Source organism: Peromyscus eremicus, chromosome 6 (genome assembly GCF_949786415.1).
Source record: "Peromyscus eremicus chromosome 6, PerEre_H2_v1, whole genome shotgun sequence".
In the NCBI taxonomy this organism is placed as follows: domain Eukaryota; kingdom Metazoa; phylum Chordata; class Mammalia; order Rodentia; family Cricetidae; genus Peromyscus; species Peromyscus eremicus.
In genome coordinates, this window is record NC_081421.1 from 119,531,939 (window position 1) to 119,548,488 (window position 16,550).

The following is a 16,550-nucleotide window of genomic DNA, read 5'->3' on the forward strand; positions in this document are numbered from 1 at the left end:
CATCTCCAAGCATACAAAACGGGATTAAAACATAACAAAATATAACAAGGCTCCCTGCATCCTGAGGCACCTCAATTCTTTCCTTAATAAGGGTCATAAAGCTGAACATGGTGCTGCTTCTGTATTTCAGCCACGTTCTCTCAGTTAAAAACAAATGACTTGCAATGACTGAAATCACTATCATGCAAATTCTGATTTTCTGAACATTTTAATAAGCACAACTCCAGGATACACATCTCCTCTCAGAGACTATCAAAGTCTGTGCCACCAGGGAACTCGTCAAACATGATCCACGCCCCAGACACTGAGTCAGAATCCAGGTCTTTAGATGCTCAAGTGACTCACAGCCATATGCACTAACTTCCGATGCACACTGTGCTGGTTCTGACTTTTAAGGTTCAGCATGACGTCTCTCTATTTCTCCCCCAGCAAGGAGACCTCGGTGAAAGAACAGTCCTTTCTGAGTCTTAGTTTCTTCGCCTGATAAGTGAAAAATTCTACACTACTAATCTCCAATCTGCCTTTCCAAGTCATTGCCTCTTTCCTATCTAGTTCCCCATACGAATCACCAAACACTACCACCCCCACAGCACTCTAATATTTAAAAAAAAATATATAGTGGGTCTCAAAATACCGTGGGCTCTGTATGCCACCAGCAATGCCCTCCTGAAGTCTCTAGCTTCAGTTAATACAACTGGATCTAAGATCAGACCATGAACCTCCTGCTTTAGATATTCACATAGCTTGACTATCTCTTATCTAAAATACTTGGGTCCAGAATTATTCCTGGTTTCAGAGTCTTTCCGACTTGAGACCATTTTCCAAGACTTTCAGGCAAAAACTGCAGACAACAACAAAAACAGCACATGGTCTCAAATATCCAGACTTCAGAGCAATTTGTTTGAATTTTTAGATGAGGGAATGATCAACCTATACTACAAAGAAAAGAATAAAAACCAAAGGCAGAAGTGAGAACTCATGATTAGGCCATAAATATACAATTAAATAGAAAAATGATTACAAAGGAGCAGTTCGGAAGCACCTTATAAATATGCAATGAAACAAAAGGAAATTTTACTTGCCTATCCTTTACAAAGCAATCCCTTATACAAAACACAACCTGAATTATCCAAACTCTGCTCACTACCACCTCTCTTAACAATCTATCTACACATCTACTTCATAAAGACAAATCTAGATTTTTAAGATGCCATGCAAAACAAAAAACAAAACAAAACAAAAAGACAAAAACTCTTCAAAGCAGGGGTATATGACTGGAATTTAAAAAGGTGATATGTTCATCCAAGAGCTTGATCTGTGTCGATGGTCTCTCTGCTTTACTTTTCTGTCTTGTTTTTAACTATTACCGTAAGAATCTGGTCCTATCCTGATTTTACACCAACTTTACCCACACAGACAATTGGGTTAATATTTATTTGCTTCATTTTTAAATTAACTAACTACAGAATTTAGGGACTAAAAATGTAGCTCAAGGTTAGAACACTTGCCTAGCATGAATAAAGCCCCCAGCACTGACAAATTTCAATTAAAAATATTTAAGAGTTATGGGAAAATACAAGTGAGGAAATATTCAAGACATGGATATAAGGGGTCTTAGTATAAAAACGAAAGAAATCCAAAAAGGAAATAGCTATAAATCAAAAGGGGTGTGTGTGTGAAATAAACCAAATGTAACAAAATCAGGATTGTTATTCAACCTTTAATTAGTGTTCTATTACAAAATCTTATTTTAAATTCTCATTGGAACTCCAAGCGATACAAATATTAAACTAGCAGGCACACTAGAAAATACTTTTCAAAATAAAAATGGCATAAGACCATTACCGTTAACAAATGGTAGTCATCAGAAAAAATGGTCAAGTGGCTTAAAAAAAACCCTCACATCACAACTTAACCAGTGAACAACTAAGTACACAGAAAATGTTTCTATCCACACAAGTCATCCCCAATTAAGAAGTTATAATGAAAGCTTGTGTTGTATTCTACATCACTGCTAACAAGGCATAGAGACATTAACACTCTCATGTCCTGGCTATCAACACGAACCCTCTTAGAAAAGGTGATTATGTGCCTACATCTCAGACTAGTCAAAATTCTAGGATTCCAGCCTCACAAAATAACTCACCCCCAAAAAAGTATTTCCTATGAAGGTATTTATCTAGTCTACACCTGAAAAAAATTAAGAACAAATGTCTGGTAAATGAAGGTGAAGGATAAATGTTTTTAAATGTATACATAATACATTCCATAACAGCTGTTTAAAGCCGTTACCACGATAAGAGATGCAAAGGAAGAATTTAATCTTTGTTTCAGACACAATTTTGTATTTATCTGTAACATCACTATGTACATTGTAGAAAAATTTAAAAAAAAAAGATGTATTTCAGGAAACTAATATGAAAGAAAGGTTCAAAGTATGAGCAACGTTACATTGTTACCTTAATTCCTTTTAATTCTCTATCTTTTCTAGTGAAGATGTGTTGCATTCACACTCGGAGTAAAAGGGAGATACTTTTAAGGAAAATAAGCTCTCAAGGCAAGAACACTGTCAGACATGAAAGTCAAACTCAGGAGAGCTCCCGGCGGATAAGAAGAGATTATAAATGTTGTTTGTGCTTCCTGGAGCGCAGATACGGAATTCCCTGCTCAGCTTTGCATTTTAGCCACGAGATCCCAAGGCCGGGACTAGGTATTCTCTTGGAATCACTTCTGTCAAGTTGACAAAAGGAATTGAGAGACAGGGTTGAAAGATGTCAGGAGATATTCACTAATCCACACTGATGTCTAATACATGTAGCCTGCATGGTTGTCATATGTCATTCTCTGTCACGCAGAGGAGGTGAAAGGAAATAAAGAGTGCCACAGGGTACTGAGCATATGTTTCAGTGAGACACTCCCTTAGTAATAGGCAAGATAAATCAGGTTTCCAAGGCATACCAGGTCCTCATTAATAGTTATGTTCAATCATCTGTATTATTATTTCTCTGACATTGCAGCCCAACTATACAGTAGATTTTAAAATAAAAAATAAAAACGCACATGATTTCAAAAATAAAGAATGTGCCTCCTCAAACTGAAACAAATGAATGGCAAATAATTAACAGAATTAAAGGCCTGAAAAATTCCAGTGCTTTCAGTGCTTCCTGTGTTTTTAATTAAGCTACCTTTAATATATTATTGACCGTTGCCAATGTAACAGTAAAAGTGATGAAAGTCTCATTTGCATATAAAATCAATTTTCTAAAATGTACTTTACTTTGAGAAAATCCTAACATGTATTTATAAATATTTGATACAGATTTTTCCATCCAAAATTTAAAGCTTGAAAAGTACCTCATTGCCAAGAACACAGTGATAGTGAGTTTTTTGGGTCAGCTGTTGTGAGAGACACACTAATTTATGAAAGTCTTTCACCAGTCGTGAAAAGACCGCTTAGGGAATCAAGAGACTGTAGCTATCAATCCCTTTCCCACGCCAGGGAAGTAAAGACAGCAGAATACAAAGTCAGAATTAAACAGAAAGTCAGAACTAAAGGTTTAAAAAAAAATTAGAACCCAGTTCTTGAATTTAGTCTCTAATTATAAAAGAACATACATTAGCAGCGAAAACTAGTAAACAAAATGACCTCTATGGGGTTAGGAAGAGGCTAATGGTCCTGCAGCACCCACTGTGGGTGGCTCACAACAGCCTGGAACTCCAACAGTTCTGACTTCTAGTGGCACCGGCAGTGACATGCAGAGCCCCCAGGTAGACAGACAAACATACACCTAATTAAAAATAAAAGAAATTTGCCAGGCATAGTGGTGCACACCTTTAACCCCAGCACTCAGGAGGCAGAGATACGATCTCTTAGTTGGTGACCAGCTTGTTCTACAGAGTGAGTTCCAGGACAACCAGGGCTATTTAGAAAAACCCTGTCTCAAAAACAAAAAATAAAAATAAAATAATCTTTTTAAAAATGACCTACGTATACTACAAGGAAACATTTCCAAAGCATGTGTGTATATCTTATTATTTTAATTTATGCAACTTTCACATTCAGAACAAATATATCTTCAGCTAGAAACCAAGTAATTCTATACTATACATCATACTCAAATATGATGCTATCCTATACAATTTATAAAGGGCATTAAATTTACATTTTTAAACCCTATTATACATCATTACCCATGGAGAAGGTTGCCATAGTCAAATTATGTTATACTTGTAAGGCACAATAAGGAATATTTAAGGTGTCCTAAGAAGATGAAGTTAAGAGCTTGCTTTCTTAGAGAGTAAAATGGCATCAGTCTGCACTAAAAATATAAATACAAAAAAAAGTAAATGCTTTGTTTTGAATGGATGCTAATTTACCCAATCTCTGAGTTTAAACAATGAGGTTACATTAGCTATGCAGCGAGCACAGGCACAACTCCTATTAATTTAATGGGAGTTATGACTTCCATTAAGTTTAATAGGAGTCATACAGCCAAATCCCCATGTACCTTGCTGGAAATTCACGTCCTAGACATCAACTAATCAAACACACTGAAATGAACAAAAGTAGGCGATCTTGCTGGGCTCTGAAATCTAGTATGCCTTCTGTAAGTATGCTAGCTCAGGAGGGCCGTACGCACTCCCAGGAAGAAAATGAAGAAGGTACCACTGTGAAGACACCCGCCCTACGCCCAGGAGTGCCACTAAGCCATGCCCACCCAGCTGCCAATTCTATCTTTGCAATTCAGTCTGAATATTTCTTTTGTCTTCTTAGTTCACTGCCAAAATAGATTAAGTAAACAAAACAAAAAAAAATAAACAAAAAAACAAACCTTTCCCATGGTTACACTCAATGAGCCTGACCACCAGGATTAAAAAATAAACATGAATAAATGAAATAAAATAATCTGAAAATGTAAACATAAATCCCAAGAAGGCAAATGGTTTTTACCAACTTCTGAATCATAGTGAATAAAATCACATTTTTTTTTTTCAAAAGTAATTCTCAAAAACTTACAATCCAGGCTGGGACTGTAAGTTAGTGATGGTGACTGCCTAGCCTATGTAAAGACCTGGTTATCACGCTATTATCCAAAAGCTCCTGTTCCCTCCCCACTACTCCAGTTATGTCTTCGAGAATCACACCCTCCTGTGATGGATGCAGACTGGCTGATTCCAGGAAACCAGATAACAGCAGGCAGGGACGTTCCCTGATCCTGGGAGGCTGACATGTTACCTGTGTGGGCATGTGTGTACGCAGGCTTACGTGGATGCATATTTCTTATATGAACGTGGACGCAAGAAAAGTGATGCTGGTGGCCTGAACTGTTTACTCCCCCTTCAGTTCAGCAGTGCGGTACAATCACTTCCTCCACCACACTCAGACCGTTCTAAAGAAACATCTGTGTACCAAGCAGCCTTTCTAATTCATATCTAACTGCATCTCTGCCTTTGTTCCACAGCTACATATTAAAAATAGCAGTAAAATAGCATTAGTGAAAAAGTGATACGAACATCGTGCCCTTTCCAAACTGGCTTGATACTATTTCCACCAGCATGTTCTCAGATTTTTCCGGATTTCTATAAAAATGTGGATTTTTGTTTGCCATTTGCATCTGTTACGACATTTTTCTTAGAAATTGGGGTAAGCAACACTGTCCTCTGAGTTAATTAACTAGAATTCGGAGTTGTGAGGTCTAATGATACATTCATTGCATAAAGAACTGGGCCTAAAACTAACAGTCCTGGCTTTGCTGACGAACTGCCATTATTTGTAAGCTGTCACTCGAGTGAGCCTTCGTGGGTCTGACTTATGCTTGCCAGGGCTCCATTAGATGGCATAATTTAATTCTCTAGGACACAAAAATTCAATTTACTTTCCTACTTACTGATACATGATTCCACAGTGGGTTACTATGCTTATAAAACTTGGCCAGAATAATCAAAGCACACCAGGTTCTCAACAGAACCGACTTGTGAAAGGCAAGGTTAGCTCTATAGAAATATAAATCAGTTATATGGAAAAATTTACAAAGCATTTCAAAGTACGGTCTTCATACTATCACTGTTTGTACAGAGACACTACACAATCTTCAAAATTGCACAGGAGACTCAAGAACAGAGCAGTGCATTGTTTTGGAAAAATATCACATGGTAAACAGACAGACCAACAGAACACGAGTAGCCAAATTTCATATCATTAGTTTTATCATCTTAAAACATTTCAAATGAGTATTGAATTTGCTTTTGGGTATGCACAGGAAGTGATGAGGGCACAGCTCAGTGACAGAGTACTCCCACAGCAAGCAAAGGTCCTGGGTTCCAGCCCAGCACTTAAAAAAAAATCTGGAAGATTTTGCACAAGAAATATGTCATAGTGATGAGATTTGTCAAAGCACTGAATAGATACTTCATAAACTTTGAGATACACCTCTCACATGGGTACTAGTACGGACCAAATTCAAAACCACGTTAAGCCTCCACACTTATCCAAAGGAAAAAGCACATACACAGGAGAAATAAAAGCACTGAAGGAGGGAGAGATGGCCCCCGAACTTCTGTGATGCACCAGGTTGGTTGGAGGTTTTGCTTTTTTTTTTTTTTTCCTAATCTTTAGTGGTATGAAAACTCTTACCTCTGGGTTTTACTGAAAGGGTAAAGAACTGGCAAAACTGGTTAAATGCTGGAAAGAATCCAATCCTGGGTGGGCTTGGCAGGTGGGTTTTAGTCGGTGGCAAAGCTCGAGGTGAAGCAATGCAAAGGCCTGCTGAACCCCAATGCGTTCTTGAGTCTCCATTCCCAGCAAAGGAACACAAGCCCCTGAATGAGAGGCCTACTGTGTGCATCTCTCAATCTCAAGCACCTACTCAGGTTTAACGCCCAATAATGCACACAGAGGGAGAAACCCACTAGGTTTGTGAGTGTTTGTGAGTTCTTCGGAAATGGTACAGATATCTGTAGATTCATCTCTCATCTCTCATCTCTGCAAAGGCAACAGTGGGGGGATGACTACATATCCTCGGTAAGAGTGCTTGCTCTGTAATTTTAGGACACGAGTTCAAATCCCAGAATCCACATAAAAAGCTAGGTGTGGCATTGTGGGGGCAGAGACAAATGAATTACTGAGGCTTAATGACAGCATCCAACTCCAAGTTCAGTTAAACACTTTCTATCTAGGGAATGAGTCCTCAGTGTGGACAGAACAGGGCTACCTACATCATCTTTTGGCCTCCATACACCTAAAAAACCACATGCCCCAGCACACAAATATGTACACACACACAAAGACAGACAGACAGAGACAGACAGACAGACACACACACACACACACATACACACACACACACACACACACACACACACACACACACATACTTTTAATTGAAAAAAGTAAACTTAGTTAAAAAGGGGAGGGAGGGGAGGGAGGGAAGGAGAGAGGGAGGGAGGGAGGGGGAGAGAGAGAGAGAGAGAGAGAGAGAGAGAGAGAGAGAGAGAGAGAGAAAGAAATCATGTAAACAGCAGGTTAATGGCTGAGAATTTAAATTTCTATCTTCTGTCCCATGCCCTTTACACCTAACTTTGATTGGTTTCTCAACAGGTGTTCACAGGTCATTATCTGGCTTCTGGTAATAAAGGCAGACAGTGTCACACACAACTCTTCCAAGACAACCTCATGTTCCGCCAGGAGACTTTCTAGCAGTGTGCACTCACTGTGGCTCCTCTTAAAAGGCGGCAGTATGGAGTCCCTCCCTGGCTCTTTTCTCGACAGTAGGAGGGAATTCTTTCAAAAGCAACATGTCCCTGGCCTGATGGGGCAAAATGAAATTTCTCTTAAGAGCGGATATGAATCCTGACCTGAGAGGTGACACACGAAATAAAACCACAGCATCTCATGAAAACGCCTCTGCACGCGGCCCCCCACGGAGCGAAGCAACCGTGCTGGCAAAGTGGTCTCTATCTTGATTGGAAAATTTTTCATTATTGGACTAATGAGCCATTGGTCCACACCTGGAATCTTTTTCAATGTATAAAAACATTCAAATATAACAGCAGGAATTCAGACAGCGTTTTCCAAAAAAAGCAGATGCAAAATTATAGACCATACATATGATTTTCACAGCAATCCAAGCCTGAGATTCATATTATTAAACTCAGTTTCTGCCTGTTTATCATTATAGTACTAGTTATTCAGACATACTACACTTTTAGATTTCCCATCTTCAATTCTAAAGCAAAAAACTATGTTGTCTTCAAATTAAGTATTAGCCTGTGTGTAACTTTCAAGTGAATATGTATGTTCCAAATACGGAAATATTTTCAAATAATCCTGAATATGTTAATCATTTAAATTATATTAAGTTGTATTCATTAATCAGATGTAGGAAACAGGGAGAGGAGGCAGACAAAACACAACTTTAAAACAAGTAGTTTAAACAAACTCCTTCTGACAAAATGAAAATGCTTAATTTGTCAAAGTTCCTCACAAAGACAATGGACAATGGCTTCTCCACACTTGATAATGTGCCTTCCCCTATCATTTCATTACTATGTTAAAGCTGGAACATTGAAAAGTACTAATAAAACCAATCTTATAAGTCCAGTGCTTTACTCTACTAAGACTAAAAGAATCCACTGTACATGCAAGTATTTCTAAAAGTTTTTCTAAGTTAATATATTTTCTTAAGTTTAAATATTATCATGATCTACTAGGTACAACATTGTCACACGTTACCTCTGTGTTCACTTCAGGCCTGATCTAAAGAGCACCTGCGTGACCATTTATTTTTATGTGACTAATACTGAAGACCATAAATAATGGGTATCCGAAAAACCCATTTAGAAATTAATAAATGATAGCTCTCGTTATTTAGAATAAAAAAATCTGTAAGTGTACATTTAGTTCTTTGAAAATTATGTCTGTTTTAAAAACTTTACTCACAATTATTTATAAATTTAAACATTTTATAAGGAATGGGGTTATAGCTCAGTGTCAGAAATTCTATGTCATTCTTGAAAATAGGGAAAGTTGATTGATATCTTTCTGAAATTTTTCACACTGCAAAGTGTGGATGCATATTCATAAATAAGATACATTTTATTCCAGATGTTGCAGAAATATGACTTGGAAGAAATTTAAGAACTGCAACTTCCAAAACAGGGTTTAAAAAAATAAAAACTAAAGTGAAAAAAGTTGTAACAAAAGAATTCAAGTTTTCTGGAATAAAGGTAACCAATACATGTAAAATACATGCCAAAGGACTGCTGAAAATTATTATATTCTGTAAATTTATAATGATATCAAATAAGGCATCTAGAATTTTCTATACCAGAGAACAATGAAAGGAAAATAATTTAGCCACTACAAAATGAATTCAACAATTATTTTTAAAGTAACAAAATAAGAATGTAGCCACTTTAACACAAAGAAGATTACATCCTTCATGTTCTCTTGGGTTTCAGAAAGAAAATGTGAACTGTGTCTTACCTTCTGTATTCGGTGAGAAACTGATTATAATGATAAACCACAGACTTCGCATTCTGCAACCAGAAGACACCATTATTGATCCCTTTAAATATTTTCTTTGTATTCCTTAATGAATCTAGTTATAAATGCCCAGCTTCATCGAACCCAGCAGTCTGCATCATTGATCTTCATATCTGAAAAAAACAAACAAATCCATCACTTACTTTAAGACTCTGGTATGTCGTCACTGCAAATGCAGAGGTAACAACCCTCTGCCCTTCCCTCCATTTAGTAAGTATAAAATACATTCTGATTGCATATCCAGGAAGGTAAGTTCTCCTACACATATAGTATCTGAGGCATTCTGAAAAAAAGAAGCTCCCCCAAATGCATAGACAATCATATTCATAAGTAAGTATATATATTTTTTCTAGTAATGATGCTCTCTTAGGAAAGCATGAACGCTTAAAAAAAAATCACTTGAGATAATACATCCATCTCTCCATGACATTAACCTTTTGATCATAGAAGTAGGTTTAGAATACATAACACCTCTAAATAAAGGTATAAACACATGCACATTTATTGATCATAGTAAAGGCAATATAATTTAATATTTTCCTCAGTTGTCTTGCAAGATAGATTGCAGATCTGATGAGCTCATTTTTTTAAACGAAGGTAAATAATTGTTAACATGTGGGTGTATGTTCATTTACAGCACATACACTTAAAATACCATCTTCAACCATTACTTCCCTGCTAATTACTCATAGAAGAAGCAGTTAGTTATTGTTGCAAAACTACTTCATTTTAATGCTTTAGGTTTCCTGCCATGGCTTTTCTTTGAGTAAGGTATAAGTTAAGATCAAAGTAAAATCACTGAGTCTACTCGACCCAAAGAAATACCCAAAGATCCTGAGCACTGTATCTTCAAGGGCTTTGGGGGTTTCTTTTCTTTTCTTTTTGAAGAAGCATCTAAGTCTAGGTTATTCTGAAATTCATGATCTTCCTGCCCCAGCCTGAGCACTGGCATTAAAGGTGTGTGTTACAAGACTGAGTCACATGGCTTTTTAAAAATAACTGATATAGGGTTGATTCTAAAAACTGATATAGGTTTTGATCATCCCTGATGGGCCCATCTTCCCAAACTAGAGAGAGCACAAAAGAATGAGTGTGGTTTCAAAGTACCCTCAGCTCCTAGGATCCCATGAAAACAGATCATCTGAAGTCTTCCAGACAACTGGTTTACCTCCTTGTAGGGTAGTATAAGGAGTCATAGAGCCTTCTAACACATATGAAATCAAGACAGTTCCCAAATACACTTGAACTTCCTGGTACAGCCTCCCATGATAAGGAAACCACTGTTCTCTTAAAGGTCCCCTCACAAGCTGGAAGCATGGAATTATGTAGTGTTTGCTGTCGGGCAAGGGACAGGACCAGGGATTGAACCCAAGGCCTAAAGTGCACTAAGCGAGCACTACACCACTGAGCTAGCAACCCTAACCTTAAATAAAGAGTTCTATAAAGTGGGGACATGACGGCATTTCTACTTTTTGCCTCTCTCAGGTTGTGTACATGACTCAAGACAAATTCTTAGTAATTTGTATCCTATCACTAAAACATGAAAAATAACAGCAAACCAAAACTTCCCTGCTAATCAAGTATTCTGTCACATCATCTGAATTACTCTTATCTGTTAGAAGCTCCATGTACCACATTCTATTAGCCGTTCCCTCTATTCTGTTAGACATCACTATGACAGAACTTCAATGGAAAAGTGGTCAGATTCTAAATGGTTTGAAACATAACATTCATCAAACTACAAAGGGATTATCACAGCTGTCAGCAACAAATATACCAAAAAGCACGTAAGAAACAAATTACTCTGAATCTACTCTGTAGCATTTGCATATAAAAACCTACAAAAGTCTCAGATGAAAAGCTATCAAGACGTTTCTATTATAAGAAATTGGTTTTCTCATGCCTACAGGTGAAGGGATAAAACTATGTCTGTATACTTATACACACGTCACATCTCCGAATGCAGAACTTACCAGCTCTCTGATAATCTTTCCCAGGGTTAGTCAAAGGACAATCAAAGAAATCTGTAGTCTATACTCACATGGCAAAGTTCCCATCTCAACACTGAAAGTTATTCGACATTAGATGGATTAAACAGCTAGTGCTCTGACACGCAACTAACTCATCAATGAACACTTTCTCACACATTTCAATCTCTTCAGTCACCTGACCAGGCCGTTGAGAATGATTTCAATATGTGAATGATAAGCATTCATTGCTACAATTAAAACTGAGCCAGTCTTTGGACGGCTCCATGAGCAAGCAAAGAATTTTGCCTCTCCAAGTTTTCCTTGCGCTGGATTCTCTCCTCTCGGCGAGCTTTCCACACAGGCAGCTTGCCCACTGTACCACTCTTACCCGTTTCCAGTTTCTTAGAGCGATCCAAGATCCGTCTGTCTTTGGTCACCCACTATTTGAAAGAGTCCTTGTTTGTGGGAAGAAAAGGAAGGAAGAAATCAAGGACTGATGTCTGCCTTGTAAGAAAGAGCTGCCAAGATAGGCCAGTCTGTGTGGGGGAGAGGGAAAGGCAAGGGAAACCGCACAACCAAGACCTCTCTTGTGGTCTTTGGCCGGCACTACCACTTCAGAAACAGATTTTACACACTGAAATTCCATGTACTCTTTTTAAGGCTTGAGAATGTGAAACACACGTTACAGTGCACAGTCCACTTGACTAGGGGACTCTGTGTAAATGTCTGTTTCTGGCAAAAAAAGAAAATTCTGGAATATATAAAGTCATGGCTTATTTTATGCAAATAAAGATGGAGCTCATCTGCCTGTGCAGTAGGTAAAAAGAATATCAAATTTATTTTTTCTCATTCTACAACCTATAACGAATCACTTTCACATCAAATAAAATTATTTCCAGAAGTTCATACTTTTGAGTGCAATTTTTGAAAACTAAGTCAGAAGATTTTACTGCTGTGATCCAAATTAAAAACAACCCTTCATTGAACAAATGTTAATGAAAGCTGAAATACTTACAAACCACAATCAGCTAAGAATAGAATGAATAAATAAATACGGTGAAAGGAATCCAAGAAAGCTTTGCTCCTAAAATGAACTGGAGCCGAAAGAAACTCACACACATACATGAGGCTACCAGACCAACCCTTCAAACCACCTGCAAGGACCCCACAAAGCCTGGCATGCTGGCTCACACCTATAATCTGAACAATCTGGAGCCTGAAGCAGGAAGATCACAGATCAAGGCTCATCTGGGTTACAAAAAAGGAAGAAAAAAGGGATACAACTTTAAAAAAAAAAAAATAGAAGGGGCAGGTATTTCCCACAAAGCAAAATAAAACTTAGAACAAATGCAGAAATGGGCTACTGAATATCCTCCCAACAAACAAAAGATTACTTTCAATAATACCTCAGATTAACTACTTATTTGTATTTAGATTTTTAGAAAATCTTTTTCCAAACACATCAGAAAGCTTAGCATGACAAGGAGGAAGAATGGGCAGAGCAGCACCATCTAACAGTTTATGTCTTAGTAAACCTGGAGAGAGCACAGTACCCCTTAAACTAGCTCTAATTACAATCTTCAGCAAAGCCAGGCTTCTGACGGACAACCTCCTATGCTCTGTCTCATTCTCAAAACAAGAAGATTCCAGCTACTTTATCCTAATCTTGCTTCTGTGAACCACAAGCCATTGTCTACAAACCTCAGTCGTGACCTCTTTAGATCTGCACATCCTATTACTCAGTCATGTAAAAAGTCAATTAATGCATCCCTTACTAGGAAGCCTTCCCCAGCTGGGGAGTGACTTCCAGGAATATGCCTCAGCACTGTGTACATCCCAACAGCCCTGGACATTTCAGACTAGGCTGTGGTCTTTCAGACAGTAACCTGCTTTTGTGTTTACTAGCTGCAATAAACATTCCCGTGCTTTCAACTGCCAGCGAGATTACTTCAAAGGGGAACACCAATGACCAGTTCTCAGTCACATCGTTATGTTGCATGGGCAGGAAATCATATTTACCCTGACAATGTGACATATATTTACCAAGTACAGAAGATAGGAGGCTGAATCACTGATAAGCATCATGTAGCCGATAGAACTTAACATCATTGATAATTTAAGCAAAAGGAAATTGAACTAAAATTTGCTAAAACTGATGAACAAAATCTGAGTTTTCTACCAAAAGCAAGGTTCCTACAAAGAATCATGTAAGCTGATTTCCACTCGTGGACACAGGACTGTGTAGAACCTTGGGTATTAAATACAAAGAGAAGCCTTCAGACAGCAAGGAGGGGAAGAACCATCTGAGACCAGCCAAGGTCACCGTCCTTGATACTGTACTCACACACCGACGCTGCAGAAGTGAAGCAAGCATGCTCTGGATAAGTGTTTCACACTCATATATGTTGACTCGAAATGAAAACCAAGTATGGCTTCACAAAACCACTCTTTCTGATTTCTTTCTCACTATAAAATTGTAATCATTATCAGAAGGGGTTTCCCAGCTCTAAAAAAAAAGGGGGGGCAGCCTTTCCATATTTTACTAACATAAATGCATAAGAGGAAGAAACGAGTCTCCCTCTCTTCCTCAACCCCAGTAAGTTACAAAATGTGTATGAACTTAGCTCAAACTCGGTCAGGGTTTTCAGTTTTCAGAAGTGTTTCGGTTCCATCCATTACAGACAGGCTGAACTCGGCCCTCCTTGCTCAGACCTGAGACAACACCAACAGCCCTGGGAGTTTTTCCACCAATAGACGCCCTGAGTGAACCTTCCAAATCACTAATCAGAGATGCCTTCTCAGTACCAGACACTTCTTTGGGTTTTGAGGTTCATTTTCTTCCCTTCTCAAGGACAGCACTGGGGGTGGCGGTGGCTGAGACCTTAAAGCCACGTGGCCACCGGTAGTCCCCAGCCGCTCTCGCCCCCTCTCAATCCTTGCAGACGCTGGTATCAAGATACCAGCAGTGCTTCTTGAACACTCTATGCTAAGGTCCCCTTAAGAGTCACAACTGGTCTTACCCTTGACTGAAACTTCTTTGTTGTGAAGGAATAAATCCTCCTCTGGGGCTCAGAGGAGCAGAAAGAGTTGGGGAATTCTCCTACTTGCATCTGCTTTACGCTATCATCTAGGAGTCTTGCTGAGCCGGCAAAAGAGGCTGGAGCTGTGGACATCAGGGCAGAGTCGGGGCAGGCTGCCATCCTCCTCATTAAAACCCATCCAGTTGAAATGACAAAAACAAATAGCTGTCATTTTCAAACCAGTATGGGGGACAACTTATGACAGCACAGGAAACTTACAACTTAAGTACCAAGCAAAAGGGGGCTATGGGAAGGGATAGCCACAGAATAGGCAAAATTACCACACTGTGTATACTGGAAAGCTGACAAATTCCTCAAATTTATATTTGAAAAAAAATGTTACCAGTGTATTTTGTACCTATTATTAGAAAACATTTGGAGTATGACAACACAGAAGATACAGAGTTCTTATTGGGTTTGCTGTTTGTTGCTTGCTTGCTTGCTTATTTTCACCATTTGGATAAAGGAAAAGCTATTATGACTAAATGGCTGATTGGCTGATTTAGGGTTTTTGAAATAGGGGCTCTTGTAGGTCAGATTCACGAGTAGCTGAGGGTATCCTTGAATTCCTTATCTTCCTCTCTCCACCTTCCAAAATCTGGGACTACAGGGGAATGTCACCATGCCTTATCCAGAAAAACTAATTTTATTTATGTATTTGTTTATAATTTATTTACCGATGGTGTGCATGCATGAATGTTCACACATATGTGTGCCAATATATTCACACATATGGACACAGGCCCAAGGTTGATGTTTGGTATCTTCTTCATTGCTCTTCATGTTATTTTCAGAAGTAAGGTCCTTCACTGAACCTTTGAGCTTGTTTATAGCTAACTCACCTATTCTGGCTAGTCTAGACAGCCAGCCTGCTCCAGGACCCTCAGTCTCTACCTCAAGGGTGCTGGAATTAAAAGCATCCACATCACATGTGGTCCACAGGGTTTGTTTTGTTGGTTGGTTTGTTTTGGTTGTTTCTTGTCTTTTTAGCTGAATACCCAAGTATGGATACCAGCACTAGACGCTGGACTTGAAAGAGGCCCAATCAGTAATCCTTGTAAGAATGCAAGCTTGGAGCTACAAGGCTCCTTCATTAAGTTCTCTGAACTTACTCAAGTTGATTAGATGGAGGAGCAAACATGCCCATCAAGGCTAAGGGGGATGCTGAGGACCCCTGACTACTATCCACCAACCCACTCAGGTTCTTACTAGCAGTTTCTAGTTGCCTTGCACTAAGAATAAGTGAAAAAAACAATTCATCCAAAGGGAGATCACATTCTAGGTCAAAAACAACTCATCTGAATACATAGCTATAAACACCTAGCAAAATAAATAAATTCCTTAAGTTAAATAGACAAACTAAATCGTCCGAAGTGAGAAGCATACAGGCTGCTCCAGGGCAGCGAGGAGACAGCGGGCTGGGAAACACACCTATGGGCTAAAGTCATGAGTGCTGCCAACGAAGTTGATCACATAAACCCACTTCATGCGTCCTAATACAATTTACTTCAGAATGAAAAGTGTAAACAGAGTCACTTTGTGCTTATGAAAGTGTTGAAAAAATCAGAAGAATAATGAGTTGATTTTCAAAATGTTTACATGAGCAAAACTAACATCCCTCAGGTAATGATAACTATGAATTAACTTAATTTTTAGTATTTCCAGTTGAGCTACCTTAATTTTACCCATTTATATTGCTATTTAAAGCACTAACAATTACATGTTATAAATTAACAAATTATTCTAGACTGATAGATCTCATGAATCAAACTACCTGAGAAGTTGCCTCTAAGTAAGAAAAACAAACACAAACATTAGCAATGTGTACATCTTAATTATCATAGAAGGAATCACTATTCAAATTCCCTCTTGATCTGAGTAATACAACCACTAAATGAAATAATAATGACCCAGGGTTGCTGTATGTTACAACAACTAGGAGGTGATGAGTTATTC

At 38.4% G+C, this 16,550-nt stretch overlaps 1 protein-coding gene across 5 annotated transcripts in view; it reads right to left on the reverse strand.

Annotated features, from left to right (window-relative positions):
* Positions 1–16,550, reverse strand: part of Adgrl2 (adhesion G protein-coupled receptor L2) — a 175,305-nt gene that overhangs the window by 130,215 nt on the left and 28,540 nt on the right. For all 5 annotated transcript variants that reach the window (XM_059266431.1, XM_059266430.1, XM_059266434.1 and 2 more), the window contains exon 2: positions 9,485–9,657. In XM_059266431.1, coding sequence (XP_059122414.1) covers positions 9,485–9,557 — 73 coding nt within the window. In that variant the 5' untranslated portion in view covers positions 9,558–9,657. The remainder of the gene's footprint in view (positions 1–9,484; positions 9,658–16,550) is intronic.